Source organism: Neoarius graeffei, chromosome 11 (assembly GCF_027579695.1).
Source record: "Neoarius graeffei isolate fNeoGra1 chromosome 11, fNeoGra1.pri, whole genome shotgun sequence".
NCBI classification, from domain to species: domain Eukaryota; kingdom Metazoa; phylum Chordata; class Actinopteri; order Siluriformes; family Ariidae; genus Neoarius; species Neoarius graeffei.
Window position 1 is genome coordinate 60,030,539 of NC_083579.1, and position 18,984 is coordinate 60,049,522.

At 44.6% G+C, this 18,984-nt stretch overlaps 1 protein-coding gene across 1 annotated transcript; it reads left to right on the forward strand.

Annotated features, from left to right (window-relative positions):
• Window positions 1-18,875, forward strand: atg14 (autophagy related 14). Its single transcript, XM_060934409.1, has 10 exons — window positions 1-671; window positions 8,361-8,423; window positions 8,523-8,565; window positions 8,651-8,732; window positions 8,886-9,123; window positions 10,226-10,458; window positions 11,883-12,000; window positions 15,512-15,602; window positions 15,695-15,780; window positions 17,967-18,875. The coding sequence occupies exons 1-10, from the start codon at window positions 385-387 to the stop codon at window positions 18,265-18,267; spliced, it is 1,542 nt and encodes a 513-aa protein (XP_060790392.1). The 5' UTR covers window positions 1-384; the 3' UTR covers window positions 18,268-18,875.
• The last annotated feature ends 109 nt before the right edge of the window (window positions 18,876-18,984 follow it).

Sequence of the window (18,984 nt, forward strand, 5' to 3'; positions counted from 1 at the left end):
ACTGGCTCCCCATGTGATAAGAATGTAAACGAAGGTATTTGGATTCATTTAGGCTCAGATAGTTTTAGAGAAATTGAGCGTTAAGTCTTTAAATGCCCCCCGGCGCCCAAATGGGTCCGAACATGTCTGCTTCGTTCGTGTGTGTTTACGGTGAAGAGCGACACGCGACCCGCGCACACGCGACCTGGACGTAAACAAAGTGAGTCACGTGGTAGAGGTCCGCAGGAAGCGCAGCAGAGTCGCTCCTCCCCGGTGAGCGGGATGCTTTGTTGTGGTGTAACTTACAGATTCAGCGTTTGTAGCTGAGAATGCTGTCGGACACAACGTGAACTGTTGCTGGCGTATCTCGGTAGAACGGCACTGCAGCGAGAAAGCGCCGGTGCTATGGCGTGTCCTACGGAGAGCGAAGTGCGGGTGGTCGGGCCCTGTGAGTCGGGCGCTGAGGGTGTAAGAGCACAGGCCCGAGCAACCAGTCGGCAGGATCAGCCTTGCCCAGGGGCCCTGACAGGTTCCCCGGCGACTGTAATGGTGGAGTCGGTGGACGATGCGGAGGGGCTGTATGTGGCTGTGGAGAGATGTCCTCTGTGTAACACTGCAAGGCGCAGGCTAACCTGTGCCCGGTGTATCAGAGCTGGAGACTTCGTGTACTTCGACGGTAAAAATCCCGAAAGGTACCGTATGTTTCTGTTAATATCGCCGTGCGCCTTTACATTTTTAAACAACAAACCGAAAACAAGAGCCTCTTTTGTGGCTGTATCGCAAGAACCCTGTAGGTAAATTACTTAGCCATGTAGCATTTACATTAGCGAGCTCTTTATGTAAACAGTGATGTTTGCTAGCTCTTGCTAACGACTGTGCTAAACAACAAAGACCTTTTATAGCTAGGCTCTTTGTTCGGTTCTCCTGTTTTGTGATAAAACATCTTAATACGTGTCTGAAGTCTAAAAACAAGCTTTAGAGAACTGTCAGTCTGTATTAGCTAACTGAGTGACCAGCTTCTTCATGAGTTAGCCGAGGAATAACGAAACGAGCTAACTAGGTTAGCAGGTTTATGGTGGATTAGCCGCTTCTTCAGGTGTTTCACACTGGAGGCTAAACCACCGGATACCGAGCTCCATCACTGAATTGAACTAAGTTTGCTCATAATTTTGCCTTCTAAAACACCAATTACAGTAACTGATCAGTTTTTAGAATTAAATCAAATGAAATATCTAGTCAGAAACGTCAAGTTCAAACTTTCCTTTGAAAAAAAAGCTCTGTTTCATCTCATTATCTCTAGCCGCTTTATCCTGTTCTACAGGGTCGCAGGCAAGCTGGAGCCTATCCCAGCTGACTACGGGCGAAAGGCGGGGTACACCTAGCCTGGGCCCGCCCATCCTAAGCGTGACGCAACACGAGGGCCTGTTGCGAGCTTACACTACGTTCACACTGCAGGCTGAAGTGACTCAAATCCGATTTTTTCGCCCATATGTGACCTGTATCCGATCTTTTATTGACAATGGCTACGTTCACACTGCAGGCTGAAGTGACTCAAATCCGATCTTTTCGCCCATATGTGACCTGTATCCGATCTTTTATTGACAATATGAACGACACAGATCCGATTTTTTCAAATCCGACCCAGGCCGTTTGGATATGTGGTCCTAATTCCGATTCCTATCCGCTCTTTTCATATGCGACTTCAGTCTGAACCGCCAGGTCGCATTCATCCGACTTACACGTCATCAACAAGCCACAAACGTCACTATTCTGCGCTGAAGTAGGCGGCGGGTCTCTCAAAAAAAGTTACAACAACATGGCGCATAATCACGGGCGCAGATAGAGGGGGGGACTCGTCCCACCCAGATTTAAATTCACCTCGTTCGGTCCCCCCCACTTATAGGGAGGAAAAAACGTCTATGCTGTCTTTCTTTGCATAAGGCAAACCTCACAGAAAAATCAAAAGACTAATTACCATTCGGTTTATTGAGGTGCACGGCAGTGTATACATAGTTGCAACAACTCACATAAAACAAAACAAAGACTGATATTCGGTTGGTTGAGCTGCGCAGACTGCACAGGTTGCGAGCTCGAGCTTGGTTGCTATGGTTACTAACAACAAGTTTGACAGGCATATCGGGGTTGGGGTTGGTTTGCTGGCAGCTTTGTCCCCCCCAGTTCAAAAAACGTATCTGCGCCCCTGCGCATGACATCAATGCGAGGGACGCTTCGGGCTGTGAAGGTTCTGAATCTTCTCAATGGAAGGACGCAGAGGTTAGGGAGCTGATTTCCATTTGGGGGGATACAGCTATTCAAGCTAGATTGGATGGGTCATACCGCAACCGGGCGGTTTTACTTCCGTAAACACTGGACATGCTCACTGCGTGTGACGTCATCGTATCCTGCAATGCGCATGCGGAACACTTTTAGGTCGCTTTTCGTTCATACTGAGGATCACATACAAGTCGCATATATTTGTTAATGTGAACGACCTCACAAAAAAATCGGAATTGAGCATTAAGCCTTGCAGTGTGAACGTAGCGTTTATGAACGACGCAGATCCGATTTTTTCAAATCCGACCCAGGCCGTTTGGATATGTGGTCCTAATTCCGATTTCTATCCGATCTTTTCATATGCGACTTCAGTCTGAACCGCCAGGTTGCATTCATCGGACTTACACGTCATCAACAAGCCACAAACGTCACTATTCTGCGCTGAAGTAGGCGGCGGGTCTCTCAAAAAAAGTTACAACAACATGGCTTTGATGTTCCTTTGAACGGAGGTTGCAGTCACTACCCCGCGGAACGCCTGAGCCAAAACCCTTGCCCTCTTCCTTCTCAACATCAGGCTATTGTGCATGTTCTGGCTCCGTTGCAACAACAACTGCATCATCGCCAGGTACTCCATGCTGGCTACTGTCATACACAGGAAACTTTAGGTTACTTCCGTAAACACTGGCCATGCTCACTGCGTGTGACGTCGTCGTATCCTGCAATGCGCATGCGGAACACTTTTAGGTCGCTTTTCGTTCATACTGAGGATCACATACAAGTCGCATATATTTGTTAATGTGAACGACCTCACAAAAAAATCGGATTTCACAAAAAAATCGGAATTGAGCATTAAGCCTTGCAGTGTGAACGTAGTGTTAAGGCCTCTGCATGCTCGTGCGACAAGGCTTTCGCAGATAGCTTTTCGCAGACAGTTGTAATTTATCGTTGAGCGGGGAGTAATAGGCGTGCGCGATGTTATTCACCGGCACAACGCAAGGGGGCGCGAAGTCGCTAGGAGTAGTTGGTGGGTGTGGTTAGTGGAGTGTTTATCCTCCGGTTACTTATAATGACTAGAACTTTTTTATAATGACTAGAACTGGAGTCGTATAGATGTACGTACTTCCTCAATCAACCGCTCTTCATGCTGCTCCATCTTCGCTCGTGTTTTTAAAAATGCCAGTCGTGAAAACAAAACAAACCGGGAAAGTAGGGAAGCGGAAGTGCGTGTACAGCGGGTAGAGTGGACCAGTCAGAGCCCTCTTGTCTGCGGCGCTGTCTGCGAGGCTTCTGCGGTGGTCACAATTTTTGGGAGGTGCGCGCAGAGCATCTGCGAAGGTGGGGGGGCTACGCAGACGCTATCTGCAACACCGTCTGCGAGGACTGGGTTGTCAGCATAAATTGGCCTTTAGTCTGGCCAGGCAAGCTATCTACAGCTCTTCCAAGCTCCCGAAAAATCGGGAACCAATCAACTTTGAGCATCTCCAACGGCCCTGGGTAGAGGCGTGTTCAAGGCACTGACGTAGTAGAACTGCGACCGGAAGCCATAGATTGTTTACAGAATCTATGCCGGAAGCGCTTCATTCACGCTTCCGCATCTATTACGCATAGATGCTGTATTGAAAGCATTCAATGGGAAGTTCTCATTGAAAACGGAGCAAAGAGCAGCCCTGGAGGTATTTATTGAAAGGAAGGACGTTTTCGCCTTGCTCCCGACCGGCTTCGGTAAGAGTTTAATCTACCAGTTAGCCCCGTTGCGTCGCATACGTCAGAGGAAAGAGTGATGTGATTGGTTTAAGCTTCGTCACAGCCTTTTCTGGCTTCGACCAGTAGCAAACTGAGGCATTTCAGGGAGGCGGGTCAACCACGGGCTCTGGGAAATGGTTGGGCTTAATATCTTGGCCAGACCAATAGCTCGGAGAGCTTTGAAGTCGCGTTAGCCAGGCTAGGGTACACCCTGGACAAGTCGCCAGGTCATCACAGGGCTGACACATAGACACAGACAACCATTCGCACTCACATTCACACCTACGGTCAATTTAGAGCCACCAGTTAACCTAACCTGCATGTCTTTGGACTGTGGGGGAAACCGGAGCACCCGGAGGAAACCCACGTGGACATGGGGAGAACATGCAAACTCCACACAGAAAGGCCCTCGCCGGCCCCGGGGCTCGAACCCGGACCTTCTTGCTGTGAGGCGACAGCGCTAACCACTACACCACCGTGCCACCGTCTTTAAATAACAATAATGATAATTTTTTTCTTTATAAGCACCTTTCAAGACACTCAAGGACACTGTATAATCAATAAAAACAGCAATAAATAAAATCAACATGCATGAAGCAATGGAGAGCATAATAGAAGTTAAAGTGAGTGAGCAATCTTAAACAAGTGAGTTTAGAAGAAACCTTAATTTGTCACATGCACACTTCAAGCACAGCAAAATTCATCCTCTGCATTTAACCCATCTGAAGCAGTGAACACACATGCGCGCATACCCAGAGTAGTGGGCAGCCATACTACAGCGCCCGGGGAGCACCACATTAACCTAATTGCATGTCTTTGGATTGTGGGGGAAACCCATGCAGACTCCACACAGAAAGGCTCTCGCTGGCCGCTGGGTTCGAACCCAGAACCTTCTTGCTGTGAGGCAACTGTGCTAACCACTACACCACCGTGCCACCAAGTTTAGACTTGAAGATGGGGAGAGAGTCAGAGTTGCGGATGTGAGGAGTCAGAGAGTTCCAGAATCTAGAATGATCAATCATAGACACGTTTGATCAACTTTATTCACATTTAAACACTGGGCTACAACACAATACCGCTTAGCAGAATCATGAAGTTAGTTATGTATTTTATGTTGAACATCCTGTTATCTTAAACGTTTAAAGGGCATATTCTGGACCAATTTAGTGTTGTTGGGTTTTTTTGATGAAAGTATGTCCCTTTACACACTCATCCAGAAGGGTAATTTTGCACAAGGCCATCGGTCTACAGCAAAAATAAATAAATAACAAAACGCGTCTGGAAAAATCCCAAGGGAGTCTGGAGCCATACTGATCCAGATTCGTGACGTCACATGCGGATCTGCCAGCAGGCTGAGAGACAAACACAGGAACACCTAATTTAGAGTATAGTCTCTATTTCTTACCCTGGCAACAATCAACTTGTGAATTGCCGATTTTCTTGGTCTTTTTCTCGGCTCTGCTTGGTCCTCGGCTTCGAGGGCCTCAGTGGATGCAGCACTTCGCCTTCTGTCAGGGGAAACGAACACGGCTGGCTCCTTTGGGGACGCTGACACAAATGGAGACAGTGTTGCTTTGGGCATTCTAACAGATGGAACTGCGTCTTTTTTCAGATCAAGTTACTTCTTGAAGCCCGTTTCCCACTGCAAATGTTCTCAAAGTCGTCAGGCTTTATGAATTGAGCCCCGCATATGATGCTGTGGTCTGTTGCATGTTGCCAGTTTTTCCAGGTGCCTCGCACGAAGCGCTCCCATTTCTCTCTCATTGTCCGGTCTTTTGGAAAACGATGAGTACTAATCCCATCAAGATTGGTGTTGCTACACCCTCCTACGATACAGCTGTTAACCATTTTAATAATTACGTGATAATGTTGAAGAGATTTGCAGAAAACCACCAGGTCGTATTCTCATAAACAAACCAGCGCTGACATGGGATTCAGAAGGAGGCGTCCCGCACGTAACGTCACGAAAATCAATGTTTACCGGGAAATCCAAATGCCAAGTTTTTTCAGAGGCAGACGAATTCGCCTCAAATGGCTTGATTTTAATTGAATTTTTCTGGTGTTGCGCAAGGTAAAAAAAAAATTGCACAAAATGCAAAATGTGACAGATATTTGACCAAAGTTTAATATAAAATAAGAGAATTACATTGATCTTGCAGGGCGGCACGGTGGTGTAGTGGTTAGCGCTGTCGCCTCACAGCAAGAAGGTCCTGGGTTCGAGCCCCAGGGCCGGCGAGGGCCTTTCTGTGCGGAGTTTGCATGTTCTCCCCGTGTCCGCGTGGGTTTCCTCCGGGTGCTCCGGTTTCCCCCACAGTCCAAAGACATGCAGGTTAGGTTAACTGGTGACTCTAAATTGACCGTAGGTGTGAATGTGAGTGTGAATGGTTGTCTGTGTCTATGTATCAGCCCTGTGATGACCTGGCGACTTGTCCAGGGTGTACCCCGCCTTTCGCCCGTAGTCAGCTGGGATAGGCTCCAGCTTGCCTGCGACCCTGTAGAAGGATAAAGCGGCTAGAGATAATGAGATGAGATGAGACATTGATCTTGCTCCTAAATATACCCCAGATGTGCCCTTTAAAGCAAATTACGGGCAGCATGGTGGTGTAGTGGTTAGCACGGTCGCCTCACAGCAAGAAGATTCTGGGTGCGAACCCAGCAGCCGGCAGGGGCCTTTCTGTGTGGAGTTTGCATGTTCTCCCCATGTTTGCGTGGGTTTCCTCTGGGTGCTCCGGTTTCCCTCACAGTCCAAAAGACATGTGGTTAGGTTAATATGGGACGGCCTTGGGCTGAGGTGCCCTTGAGCCAGGCACCTAACTCCCAACTGCTCTGGGCATGTGTGTGCGCTCATTGTGCACGTGTGTTCACTGCTTCAGATGGGTTAAATGCAGAGAGGAATTTCAGAAGTGTGTGATGAATAAAGTTGTGCTTTCTTTCTTTTATCTCGAATGTTTAAAGCAAATTACTTTCAGAAACATATGCAGGTGTCTAACTATTTTCTTTTGCCCGTTGTGTATTACCTTAATGCATAATAACTATAACATTAAATCTGAATCATTGGTGATTTTGTTGCTTAATCATTCCTGAATCAAGACAAAGTATGTTCCTGCAGTAAAACCGACATGTTTTGTGTCTTTAAAACCCTGTTACATTTATTAGTAAGTAAGTTTAATTTGTATAGCACATTTAAACACAGCATACACTGACCAAAGTGCTGTACAGAGTTAGCCTGGGAAATCCCATGCTGCTTTGCACAATCGTTCCGATCTGAAAAGACAGCATGGAAACTATGGTCTCAAGGCTCGCCTGAGTTAGGGAGCCAATCAGAGAGTGGGGAGGGGTGGAAAGACGGTGATGCGTACTACTCGACAAACGGAAGCTTGTAGTTTATTTGGGACTGTTTACGGATCACATTTAACATGGCGGCGAGCGATACGAACCAAACTTTCGATCAAGCTTTGTCTTGCACAAATGGCAGTAATCGTTCGGTGCCATTGTTTTCCTATTTTTGTTTTGCCTTCTCTTTCTCTTTCCTTCTCTTCTTTGCCTCTTCGTCTTCTTCGTCGCTCTAACTACGTCACCGGGTACAACTGCCATGATTGGCCATGGGCTACGTATACGCCAAATGATAGACATTCGCAACGTCCAATAAATGGCCGTTGACAATCGTAAACCACACCTCCCCTACGAGAAATTCAATAGGCGGATTCCAGACCATATTTCACTTGTGATATGGTCTGGTGTTAACCAGACTAGTACAGAGTCAGTATTAAAAGACAAATTATCAAAAGAAAATAAAAAAAGAAATAAATAAAATAAAACTATAATAATAATAACAATAAGCTGATGGTTAGGGAAAGACCAAGGAGTAGAGATGGGTTTTTAGCCTAGATTTTAAATATTAATATTATGGAAATCTCATCTCATCTCATTATCTCTAGCCGCTTTATCCTTCTACAGGGTCGCAGGCAAGCTGGAGCCTATCCCAGCTGACTACGGGCGAAAGGCGGGGTACACCCTGGACAAGTCGCCAGGTCATCACAGGGCTGACACATAGACACAGACAACCATTCACACTCACATTCACACCTACGCTCAATTTAGAGCCACCAGTTAACCTAACCTGCATGTCTTTGGACTGTGGGGGAAACCGGAGCACCCGGAGGAAACCCACGCGGACACGGGGAGAACATGCAAACTCCGCACAGAAAGGCCCTCGCCGGCCCCGGGGCTCGAACCCAGGACCTTCTTGCTGTGAGGCGACAGCGCTAACCACTACACCACCGTGCCGCCCCTATTATGGAAATATTATGGATATTAATGGAAAATAGTGTAACATCTGATCAAAATTAAATGCTTGCCTGCAGATACACAGAGAAACTGGAAAGGCTTCAGAAAATGAAGAAGGAAAAGGAGATCCTTCAGCAAAGGTAATTGTACGAGTCACCATAAGCCTGCCTGTTATACATGGTATCTGATAAATGCTAGACACTTTATGATTTTGTAATTTCTGTGTTTTATGCATTCAGGGTAATCAAAACCATGGATAAGAAGGTTCAGGCAGACCAGCTTGTAAGTTTCCTCAGAAGACGGTTTTGAACAAAGATAATATTTTCTTACCCTCACTGACAGCCAGTTATGATTTTGTTCATGGCAGAAATGGAAGATTATGTCATGTAAGATGAAGATTGAGCAACTAAAAGAGGCAATTTGCAGTGGGAATGAAGAAGTGAAGAGTGGTGGGTGTTTCTAGAAAATGACTGGAACCATCAGTTCTACCCAGCTTTCATGTTGTGGTGTGGTGGTGTTTTTTTTTTTTTTTTTTTAATTTAAATAAACAAGGTTTAGACATCTCACGATCACTTCTTTTTCCTTTGCATCTCTTTGTTAAGGCAAAGATCTGTTACTTCGCTCTCGGGAAGAAGGTCAGAGATTGCAGCGCCGGGCGATTCGCCACCAAGAAAAGAGGGATAGGCTAGAGCGTCATAACCGTCGCCTGAGCGAGCTGTTAGAGAAAAGGAATAAAGAGCTGCAGAATAGACTGGAGGCTCTGGCTGAGGTGCGGCGGGATCACATTCTGGAACTCACCACGTACATCTTCCCCACACAGGAGGAGAAGCAGGGCAGCAGGTTTGAGTAATTAACTTAATGTAATGTCCAATGTTTTATACATAAATAATATTTCCAGATTGTAAAAGCTAAGTCACTGGCACAAAACGGTTATCAAAGCCCCACCTTAGGCTGTTTTGCTTAGCACTACAGGAATGTAATACTTCTCTACCCAAAATACTTGCGACTAAGGTGGTGTTTACATTAGACCGTATCAGCGGCTCATCAGATTAACGTTTTTAAAACGATTCGCGTGCACACAGCAACGCCAATACACAATTCGCGTGCACACAGCGACGCCAATACATGGATACTCTAATCACATGACTAATTCGGCACGTAAGTTGAAATGTGTCAGTGCGGCTCAGCGCTTCCTCCTCAGCGGCTGCGCTCCAAATCACTCCGCCCTGAACAGCGAGTGCCCTCTGGAGGGTGCGCACTCCGGCCCTGCGCAGCTCACAGAGCGTGCGAGTGAAGCGCACGAGCAGTGATTCGGGACTGAGCCGCTGTGTGTGTGATCCCAGTGCATATCGGGCATGCGCAAGTCACTCACCACTTGCAAGTGGAAGGATGGCAAGCCTAAAGACAATCATAACTACACAATGGGCAGTATTTGCATCTTACCATGAACAACATTAAGAATGGCAAAGCATTATATTCATACTTTTATACTCTTTAATGAAAAACAAAGGTGATACAAGGCAGAAACAATAGCAGGAACTGAAGTCCGCGCCGTTTTTCAGCAGTCGCGTAACATGACCAACGTGGCATGAACAACGCCAGCGAATCAGGAAGGTGGATGTCACAGTGACGTTGTCCAATGACGACGTCAGCTAGAGCTCAGCACTGCGTTTCCTCGTATCTCAATGTTTACACAGCACCGGATCAGATACGAACTGGGTTGAATACGTGGGCCCTGGCGGATTCAAGTTGTTCCGCCTGTGGAGTCGTTTCCTGGCGTTTTAATGTGAACGGACAGTGCATCCGCGACGAAAACGAGACGGATACGGTCTGATGTAAACACCACCTAAAGCGGGTCATTGTGTTTTTAGCATCCTGGCATAAGCAAGCTTTTACTTACGTACACTAAAGAGACGTTGTAACTGGACTTTCTGCTCTTCAGAGACCCGGCTGAAACTGCTGTAGCAGAGTACGACTTTACCCTCACATCCAGCACTGTGAGTGAGTTAGCTGAGGCCCGGCGAACAACATACATGTCTGGTCGTTGGATCTGGGATGATCAGAATGGAGAGACAAGCATCAGCATCACTGGGTCCCATGTCACGCTGCCCAGTAATGGAGACTGCTCAGCCTATTATAACTGGGTAGAGGAGAAAAGCACTAATTCTGGCCCAGGTGCAGTTTCTTCTCACTGCTCTCTTCATACTTTCAGATAGAGCAGATAGATCAGACTTGAGTGTTATGGCTGTAATTCAGATTGCTAAGCCATGTCCTGTTTGCAGAGGTTATTAGCAGATTGCCATAGGTGGTGTTAGACTGCAAAATATGTTTTGATGTTGAAGAAAAACATTTACTCCTTTGGTAGTTGCTTTTATCCAAAGTGATGTACAGTTGAGCGAGGAGCCAGCAGTGGTTCTCTGGTGGCCCTTAGATTTGAGTTGCAAGATTTTGATCTCTAGCTCAGACTTTGAACCACTGATCCATTGCTGCCTGAGATTAGTTTAACTAGATGATAAAGGCCATAATGTATATGTGTTCAGTAGGGCTGTAACGATACACCCAACTCACGATACGATTCGATTCGTATCGCGATTTTTGACCCACGATTCGATACGCCCACGATTTTTTTTAAAATGTTTTTTTAAAGTAGTAAATTTGACTTATTAACATTTACTTACTTACATTAACTATTTAATAACAAATAATTCAGACCACTGCAGAGAATGAGTAATATGTATGCAAAAATGAACAAATGTATATCCAAAGATTGTTTTATTTCTCAAAATAATACTGTTGAGCCGGAAGCTCTGTTTTTTTTCAGTTCTGAAAGTCATTTTTCAAAATCGTGTAAATCCGTTAAGATTTTTTTTGGGGGGTGGCTCTCTCACTGTCTCACTGTCATAGGGCCAATGATTTTCTGTGATCGCGGAAAACAGATGGAAATTACGGAATTTTTATGGTGAAACATTGCTCGCGTGTCAAAATGTAACTGCCGCAGAAGGCTTCCGCCCAAGCAGACATGCCTTCAGTGTTGCCAGATATTGCTAACGTTTTCCACCCCAAAATATGTTCAAAACCAGCCAAAAAGCGCCTAAACCTGCCCAATCTGGCAACACTGCATGCCTTTCCGGTCAAGTGATTGTGATTGGCTTGTGGCACACCTAGCCAGCCAATGAGCTGCTTGTTTACAGATTCGCTCCCCGCGTCGCAACCTGAATGGCGACCGCTTAAAAGAAATGAATGCTCTGCCAGTGGCGAGTGTGGACGTTGCGTGACTCACAGAAGATTGTCGCAGGTCGGCGAAAAAACGACTTACTAATAGATATCAAAAAATAAAAGTAATTTAAGTAAGTTTAAAATGTAATTTAAATAAAAAGTAAAGTATTCATAAATTGAAGTTTGGAAGCGCCTCTGTTTTTGGGCTGAGGAGAAGTTTGAAAGGGTGTACCGCGATTCTGCCTTCTTGTATCGCGATACGGATCGTGGCTCTGCGTATCGCGATTTCGATACGCATATCGTTACAGCCCTAGTGTTCAGTATTTATTAATGTATATTTGTGATGTTAGTTGTTGAAACCTGTTTATTTACTTTTTATGCAGAGCTGGATCACATCACTCCAGCGCACACCATTAGCGCAGCCCTCTGCTACGCTACTCAACTTGTTAACATTCTTTCTCATATTTTGGATGTCAGTCTGCCCAAAAAGCTGTGTAACAGGTAACGTACAATGTCCAGAATTCTGCTCTGTCACCTTCTTAAAGGCTTGACCATGGATAATTCCATGTCAAATCAATGGATTTTAGAAAAATTTTCCAACTAACCATCTTCAGTTTGCTTTATGTAACTAAGGTTACTGTACCCAGTAACTAGTGTGCAAAATTCTCAGCTTGTGTCTTTTGGTTTCTAAGATATGGAGGCTTTAAACAAGGGGTGGTGGCCCTAATAAACAAGTTCCATAACTCGTTGACGTGTTCAAGTTGGATGCTTGAATTTTCAGAGATTGTTCTACACTGTCTTTCACTTCTGAAATGGGTGAAAATTGTGTAAAAATTATTTCATGCTTTGAAGCACACTATATCTTCACACTGAACCACATCAGATGTTTTTTTTTTTAATATATATTACTCGTTCTAGTACTTTTCTTAGCAACTGGGTGCATGTCTGAAAGAAATCAAAATGTCTTTTTATATGAGGAATTAAAAATGAAGAAAATAATTTCCAGTATCCAACAATTTAAGAACAAGGATTATCAACATAGGATTGCAAAGTATTTAGGGATTTCACCACTGACAGTTCATATCGTCAAAAGATTCAGTGAATCCAGAGAAGTTTCTGGATTTCAGAAAGCTGAAAACTAGCATTGAATGCCTGTGACCTTTGATCTCTCAGGTGGCACTGCATTAAAAACAGAGTTGCTTGTCTCATCTCATTATCTCTAGCCGCTTTATCCTGTTCTACAGAGTCGCAGGCAAGCTGGAGCCTATCCCAGCTGACTACGGGCGAAAGGCGGGGTACACCCTGGACAAGTCGCCAGGTCATCACAGGGCCGACACATAGACACAGACAACCATTCACACTCACATTCACACCTACGGTCAATTTAGAGTCACCAGTTAACCTAACCTGCATGTCTTTGGACTGTGGGGGAAACCGGAGCACCCGGAGGAAACCCACGCGGACACGGGGAGAACATGCAAACTCCGCACAGAAAGGCCCTCGCCGGCCACGGGGCTCGAACCCGGACCTTCTTGCTGTGAGGCGACAGCGCTAACCACTACACCACCGTGCCGCCCCAGAGTTGCTTGTATAAAGGATATTGCTACTTGGGCTCGGGAATACTTCAGAGAACCACTGTTGGTAAGTACGGTTTGTTGCTGCATCTACCATGTAAACTGAAAGTTACATATCAACAATATCCTGAAACTGTTGAATTCTCTGGGCCTGAACTTATCTGAGATTAGCCTGGGAAATCCCATGCTGCTTTGCACAATCGTTCCGATCTGAAAAGACAGCATGGAAACTATGGTCTAAAGGCTCGCCTGAGTTAGGGAGCCAATCAGAGAGTGGGGAGGAGTGGAAAGACGGTGATGCGTACTACTTGACAAACGGAAGCTTGTAGTTTTTTTGGGACTGTTTACGGATCACATTTAACATGGCGGCGAGCGATACGAACCAAACTTTCGATCAAGCTTTTTTTTTTGTCTTGCACAAACGGCAGTAATCGTTCAGTGCCATTGTTTTCCTATTTTTGTTTTGCCTTCTCTTTCCTTCTCTTCTTCGCCGCTCTAACTACGTCACCGGGTACAACTGCCATGATTGGCCATGGGCTACGTATACGCCAAATGATAGACATTCGCAACGTCCAATAAACGGCTGTTGACAATCGTAAACCACACCTCCCCTACGAGAAATTCAATAGGCGGATTCCAGACCATATTTCACTTGTGATATGGTCTGGTGTTAACCAGTCTAATCTGAGATGGACTGGCACAAAGTGGAAAAGTGTGTTGTGGGCTGAATCCACATTTCAAACTATTTTTGGAAACCATGGATGTTGTGTCCTCTGGGCTAAAGATTGAAAGAACCATCCGGATTGTTGCCAGGATCTCTTATAGTATGCCCATAAAATGGGTAACTTGCACATTCTGGAAGGCACCATTAATGCTGAAAGGTACACATGGGTTTTGGAGCAACATCCTGCCATCCAGATGATGTGTGGTGTTTATTTTTTTTTTAGGGACATCCCTGCTTATAACAACAAGACAAATGCAGAATGTGGCTTGGCAGTGTTACAACAGTGTGGCTTTGGAGTAAGAATGCAGGTGTTAAACTGGCCTGCCTGTCTCCCATTGAAAATATGTGGTGCATCATGAAACACAAAATACAGAGACCCCGGACTGTTGAGCAACTGAAGTCGCATGTCAAGCAAGAATAGGAAATAATTTCATGTTCCTAACTTCAACAATTGGTGTCCTCAGTTCCCAAATGCTTTAAAGGAACAGTCCACCGTACTTCCATAATGAAATATGCTCTTACCTGAATTGAGACGAGCTGCTCCGTACCTATCCGAGCTTTGCGCGACCTCCCAGTTAATCAGATGCAGTCAGATGCGCTGTCACTCCTGTTAGCAATGTAGCTAGGCTCAGTATGGCCAACGGTATTTTTTGGGGCTGTAGTTAGATGTGACCAAACTCTTCCGCGTTTTTCCTGTTTACATAGGTTTATATGACCAGTGATATGAAACAAGTTCAGTTACACAAATTGAAACGTAGCGATTTTCTATGCTATGGGAAGTCCACACTATAATGACAGGCGTACTAACACCTTCTGCGCGCTTCGGCAGCGCATTGATATCTGAGCTCCGTATCAATGCGCTGCCGAAGGTGTTAGTACGCCTGTCATTATAGTGCGGACTTTCCATAGCATAGAAAATCGCTACGTTTCAATTTGTGTAACTGAACTTGTTTCATATCACTGGTCATATAAACCTATGTAAACAGGAAAAACGCGGAAGAGTTTGGTCACATCTAACTACAGCCCCAAAAAATACCGTTGGCCATACTGAGCCTAGCTACATTGCTAACAGGAGTGACAGCGCGTCTGACTGCGTCTGATTAACTGGGAGGTCGCGCAAAGCTCGGATAGGTACGGAGCAGCTCGTCTCAATTCAGGTAAGAGCATATTTCATTATGGAAATACGGTGGACTGTTCCTTTAAGGTTGTTAAAAGAAAAGGTGATGTAAGACAGTGGTAAACATACCCCTGTCCCAACTTCTTTGGAACACGTTGCAGGCATCAAATTCAGAATGAGTGTGCGGTTGTTGTGGTTTTTTTTTTGTTTTTTTTTGTAAATATACGAGGTTTATCAGTTTGAGCATTAAATATCGTCTTTGTATTTATTCAATTCAATATAGGTCAAAAAGGATTTGCGAATCATTGCATTGTTTTTATTTACGTTTTACACAGCCTCTGAATATTTTTTGAATCGGGGTTGTACAAGCTGAAAATTTTGCACATTAGTTTTTGGGTACAATAAGATTTATTTACATGAAGTATGAAGCAAATCCAAGATGGTCAATCGGGAGACTTCTGTCCATCCAAAATGGTATGACCCATGTAACACTGCAAGGCCCGTATTACTTAAAAAAAAATACTTAATGAATTTCCCATAGATTTGTGCGTTTTCTTCTTGCTTTGACCACTGACCTCTGTGTTGTCTTCTTTGCAGTGAGTTCTGTGGTGATAATTTGAGTTGCTACAGATTTACTCGTGCTGTTAACAAACTCAATGCCAACATCCTATATGTCTGCTTCTCCCAGGTGGTACAATCACAGTTATACTTCAAAAACACCTATACCTTTTAAGATAAATACTTATGATATCTATGTTCTATATGAATCTGTCCTCACAGCATGTAGACAGTGAGCTACTCCATCCCCACCACACACTGAGAAATATCATGTTTCTGGTCTCCCCTGAGAACAAGAACCTTGGCAGGTAAAAACTAATTGCCTCCCTTCATTTTTATCAAAACCCACAAATTCTCCCCACACACACACACACACCATGTGTCACTGCTATGCTGCTATCCAATTTTACGTCATGGTTCCACCTCGGGGCAGGTTAGACGTTTCATGGTAGCCTTCCATTTTCCACGATTCTGCGCGTCAGCTGCCGAAAGACCGTACTTCTTGAGATCACTATTGACACCCTCTAACCAGGTTTTTCAGGGGTGGCCCCTAGGTTTTCGCCCACACGCAAGATCAACAACCCTGGAAAACCAAGCAGCACTGTGGCGAACGTGTCCATACCACGTCAAGCGTCTTACAGCAATGGCTGTGTTGGTATCAGTGAGATGGAGCTTTCCTAGCAGGGAGGAAGTTGGAATGTTAGCGTCTCACTGCATACCCATCTATGCCCCTATGCTGAGACTTTATAATATCTAAATAATATCCGGTCAGTGGTGGTCCCTCTACATTGTTGGCTGGTGTATGACTGGGATCATCAAGTGGTGACCTAGGCCCAGGTCTGAGTTTTCTGTGGCTCTAACCCCAACACATTTTCATAGACACATTATTTAAAATATCTTGGAAAAAGTACTTCAGTACTGACTACTGTACAATGACCTCAATAAATTACAACAAAGCAAAACCTGCCAGCAGCCAAAAACACTGCTATTGTTACTAATTACACAATATGCCATTATTACACTGAGCATATGGAGGAAATGGCAAAAGGTCAGGAGAAAATAATAATAATACTGATATGCATATCTATCAGCACTTTAGTCTTAAATTAGAGCCACGGCAGGCCAAAGTTTAGTGTAAAGCTTGTCAAGCAGTGATGGCTTAAAATAAAAATACATTTTACTTGTGAAATATGTACACAGGTGTAGTTTTGCCTTCTGTATGCAGAACAGTCATTGTTTTAAAATTATAAACTTCAGTCGCTGTAATGAATTGAAATTCCACTGAATGTCTGTACTGTACCTGTTTAAAATACATTAGTTTTCACCATTGTAATTATGGGTGGGTGAGAGAGCGATGCAAAAGAGTGGGTGGTTTTGATGAGTGACCAGAACTTAGACACTCCCTTGTCCCTCCTCTGTTAGTTGGGGAGTATACAGAATCAATGGAGCACTTGCATGTGACGTCACAGCCGATCCAGATTGTGACAGACGCCATCTTGTCGGTCAAACGCCATATTCCGCCTTCTACTTCTGGAAAACCCTACTATATACAATTCTACTACAACGGCTGCGGCTACAAGCTCTCCCTACCTGTGCACGTTTTTTATGTTTTTTGTGTGTATTTTTGCGTGTTGTTCGTCTGTACCGGACTTCAATATCCACTACAACCGTATGGACTTACTGGACATTGGTTTCCAGCAGAAAATGACGGTTTGTAGCGATTTCCATCACATGCACAACATTCCGGACGAGATAGCGAGACCAGCGGGGTCTCCGTGGATTGTTATCGGAAGCAAAGCGAAGGAGGCAGCGCCGGGAGCGGAAGCAAAAGCGAGGCTGCAGAGCCGGCCTGTTGACTAAGCTCAGAAAACAACCATTCAAATCTCCACTGCCAAGCCTCTACCTCTCCAACGCCAGATCCATGTAAACAAGACGGACGATTTGGAATTACAGCTGGAATTACCTTATTCTATAATCGGCTGGTCAGTGCATCTAGTATCAGTACTAGTAATACTTAAGTGACTTACCCATCCAATGAGGATTCTTGTTTACAAGCGGCCACATCTGAGTCGCTGACAAATCCTGAATTTCTGTAAAGATAACTGTCCAGAGATTTATAAGCACGCAGTGCTTCACCACTGAACAGCGAGGGAAAGTTAATGAGGTAATTATACACGTCTGGGTATTCCGCTGGCAGTTCAAAATCCGGTAGTGAAAACTCCGTCCGGAAAGCCATAAGGGTCACTAATCTGTAGATCGTTTATTTTAGACATGTATCTAGTTATCTGTTCATTAGAAAAATGAGCCGTGTAGTCCGTCGGTTGAAATTGATCCATTCTGTACACGAGTGCAGCAGTATTCAGCGGTGTTTTTGACCGACAAGATGGCGGTTGTGTACTTTCCGGTCACGTGACTGCAAGATCTCTTTTGAGTGCAGGAAGATTTAAAAAAATGCTAATTGAACTGCTTCAGTTGTTTCCTGCTCTTTGCACAGGACTGGACCATTTGAAGTAAGTGCAGACTTGGAGGACTCTATGGAATTTTTGGAGCCTGAGGCATCAGGCACGGCAGAAGAGAGTGGAGATGAAGCCGTAACAGATGAAGAGACAGACTTGGGTACAGACTGGGAAACTGTCCCTAGTCCCCGTTTCTGTGACATCCCCTCTCAGCCCATGGATCTGTCTCAGAGCACAGCCTTGCAGGTCTCACAACCAGTAGGAAATGCAGGAGGCATGATCTCCTCTGCTGCTGCGTCAGTCAGCTCCTGGTTCCTTACCTACACGGGCCAGCGCTGAGGCTAGGCTGGAGTGTATAGACTGCTGTAGCTATGCAAACAAACTTTGTTCTCTTAAATCTTAGTGATCACTTGATTGCATGTCAGGAATGTGTGTGATAGAGAATGCAATTTCTAATCTTTTTAAAATGTAGAAACAAGATCTGGTGAAATGTTAAAGCACCTGATCTTTTGAAGCTTGTACATGGTAGGATTTACACTACTATCTAGTCAGTAATGTTTTGTTTTTTTGTCCTTTAAAACTTGTCTATATTGAGGAAGATTAACAAAAGGATTATTTTATGAGGAATAATTTCTGAATTAAGAGCATGATGCTTGACTTGAATGGATCTGATTTGCTTGGATATGTTTATTGAATCTAGCATCATCATCACCTTTATAGCAAGTTGGTTATTACACCATGTTTTTAAAGTGATAACGATAATTAGTACAGCTGGTTTAACAGTACAAACTGTGTGAAATTCACCACTGGTAGTCTAGATTGAGTTCAGGCTTTGGTTTGCTTAAAAATGAAAGCGCACCTTTTCACCAGCTATTTAAAACCCCCCTTTGTATCTTGCAACTACATAAAGTGTCTTAGTTTATGAATAAACCAATGACCATGTTGAAGACCAACTAGGATTATTGACTTGATCACAGCATTGTAGTTGATCATACCCCAGTGATTTATTTATAGGCTAGAAAACATTTAAATCCTGGTAGCTGAGAGACATCATGG

Excerpts from the sequence above, each read along its gene's own strand:
- atg14 (XM_060934409.1), top strand. The coding sequence starts at position 385 with ATGGCGTGTCCTACGGAGAGCGAAGTGCGGGTGGTCGGGCCCTGTGAG. Across the intron at positions 672-8,360 it reads GACGGTAAAAATCCCGAAAG|ATACACAGAGAAACTGGAAA; the intron begins GTACCGTATGTT and ends GCTTGCCTGCAG. Across the intron at positions 10,459-11,882 it reads AAGCACTAATTCTGGCCCAG|AGCTGGATCACATCACTCCA; the intron begins GTGCAGTTTCTT and ends CTTTTTATGCAG.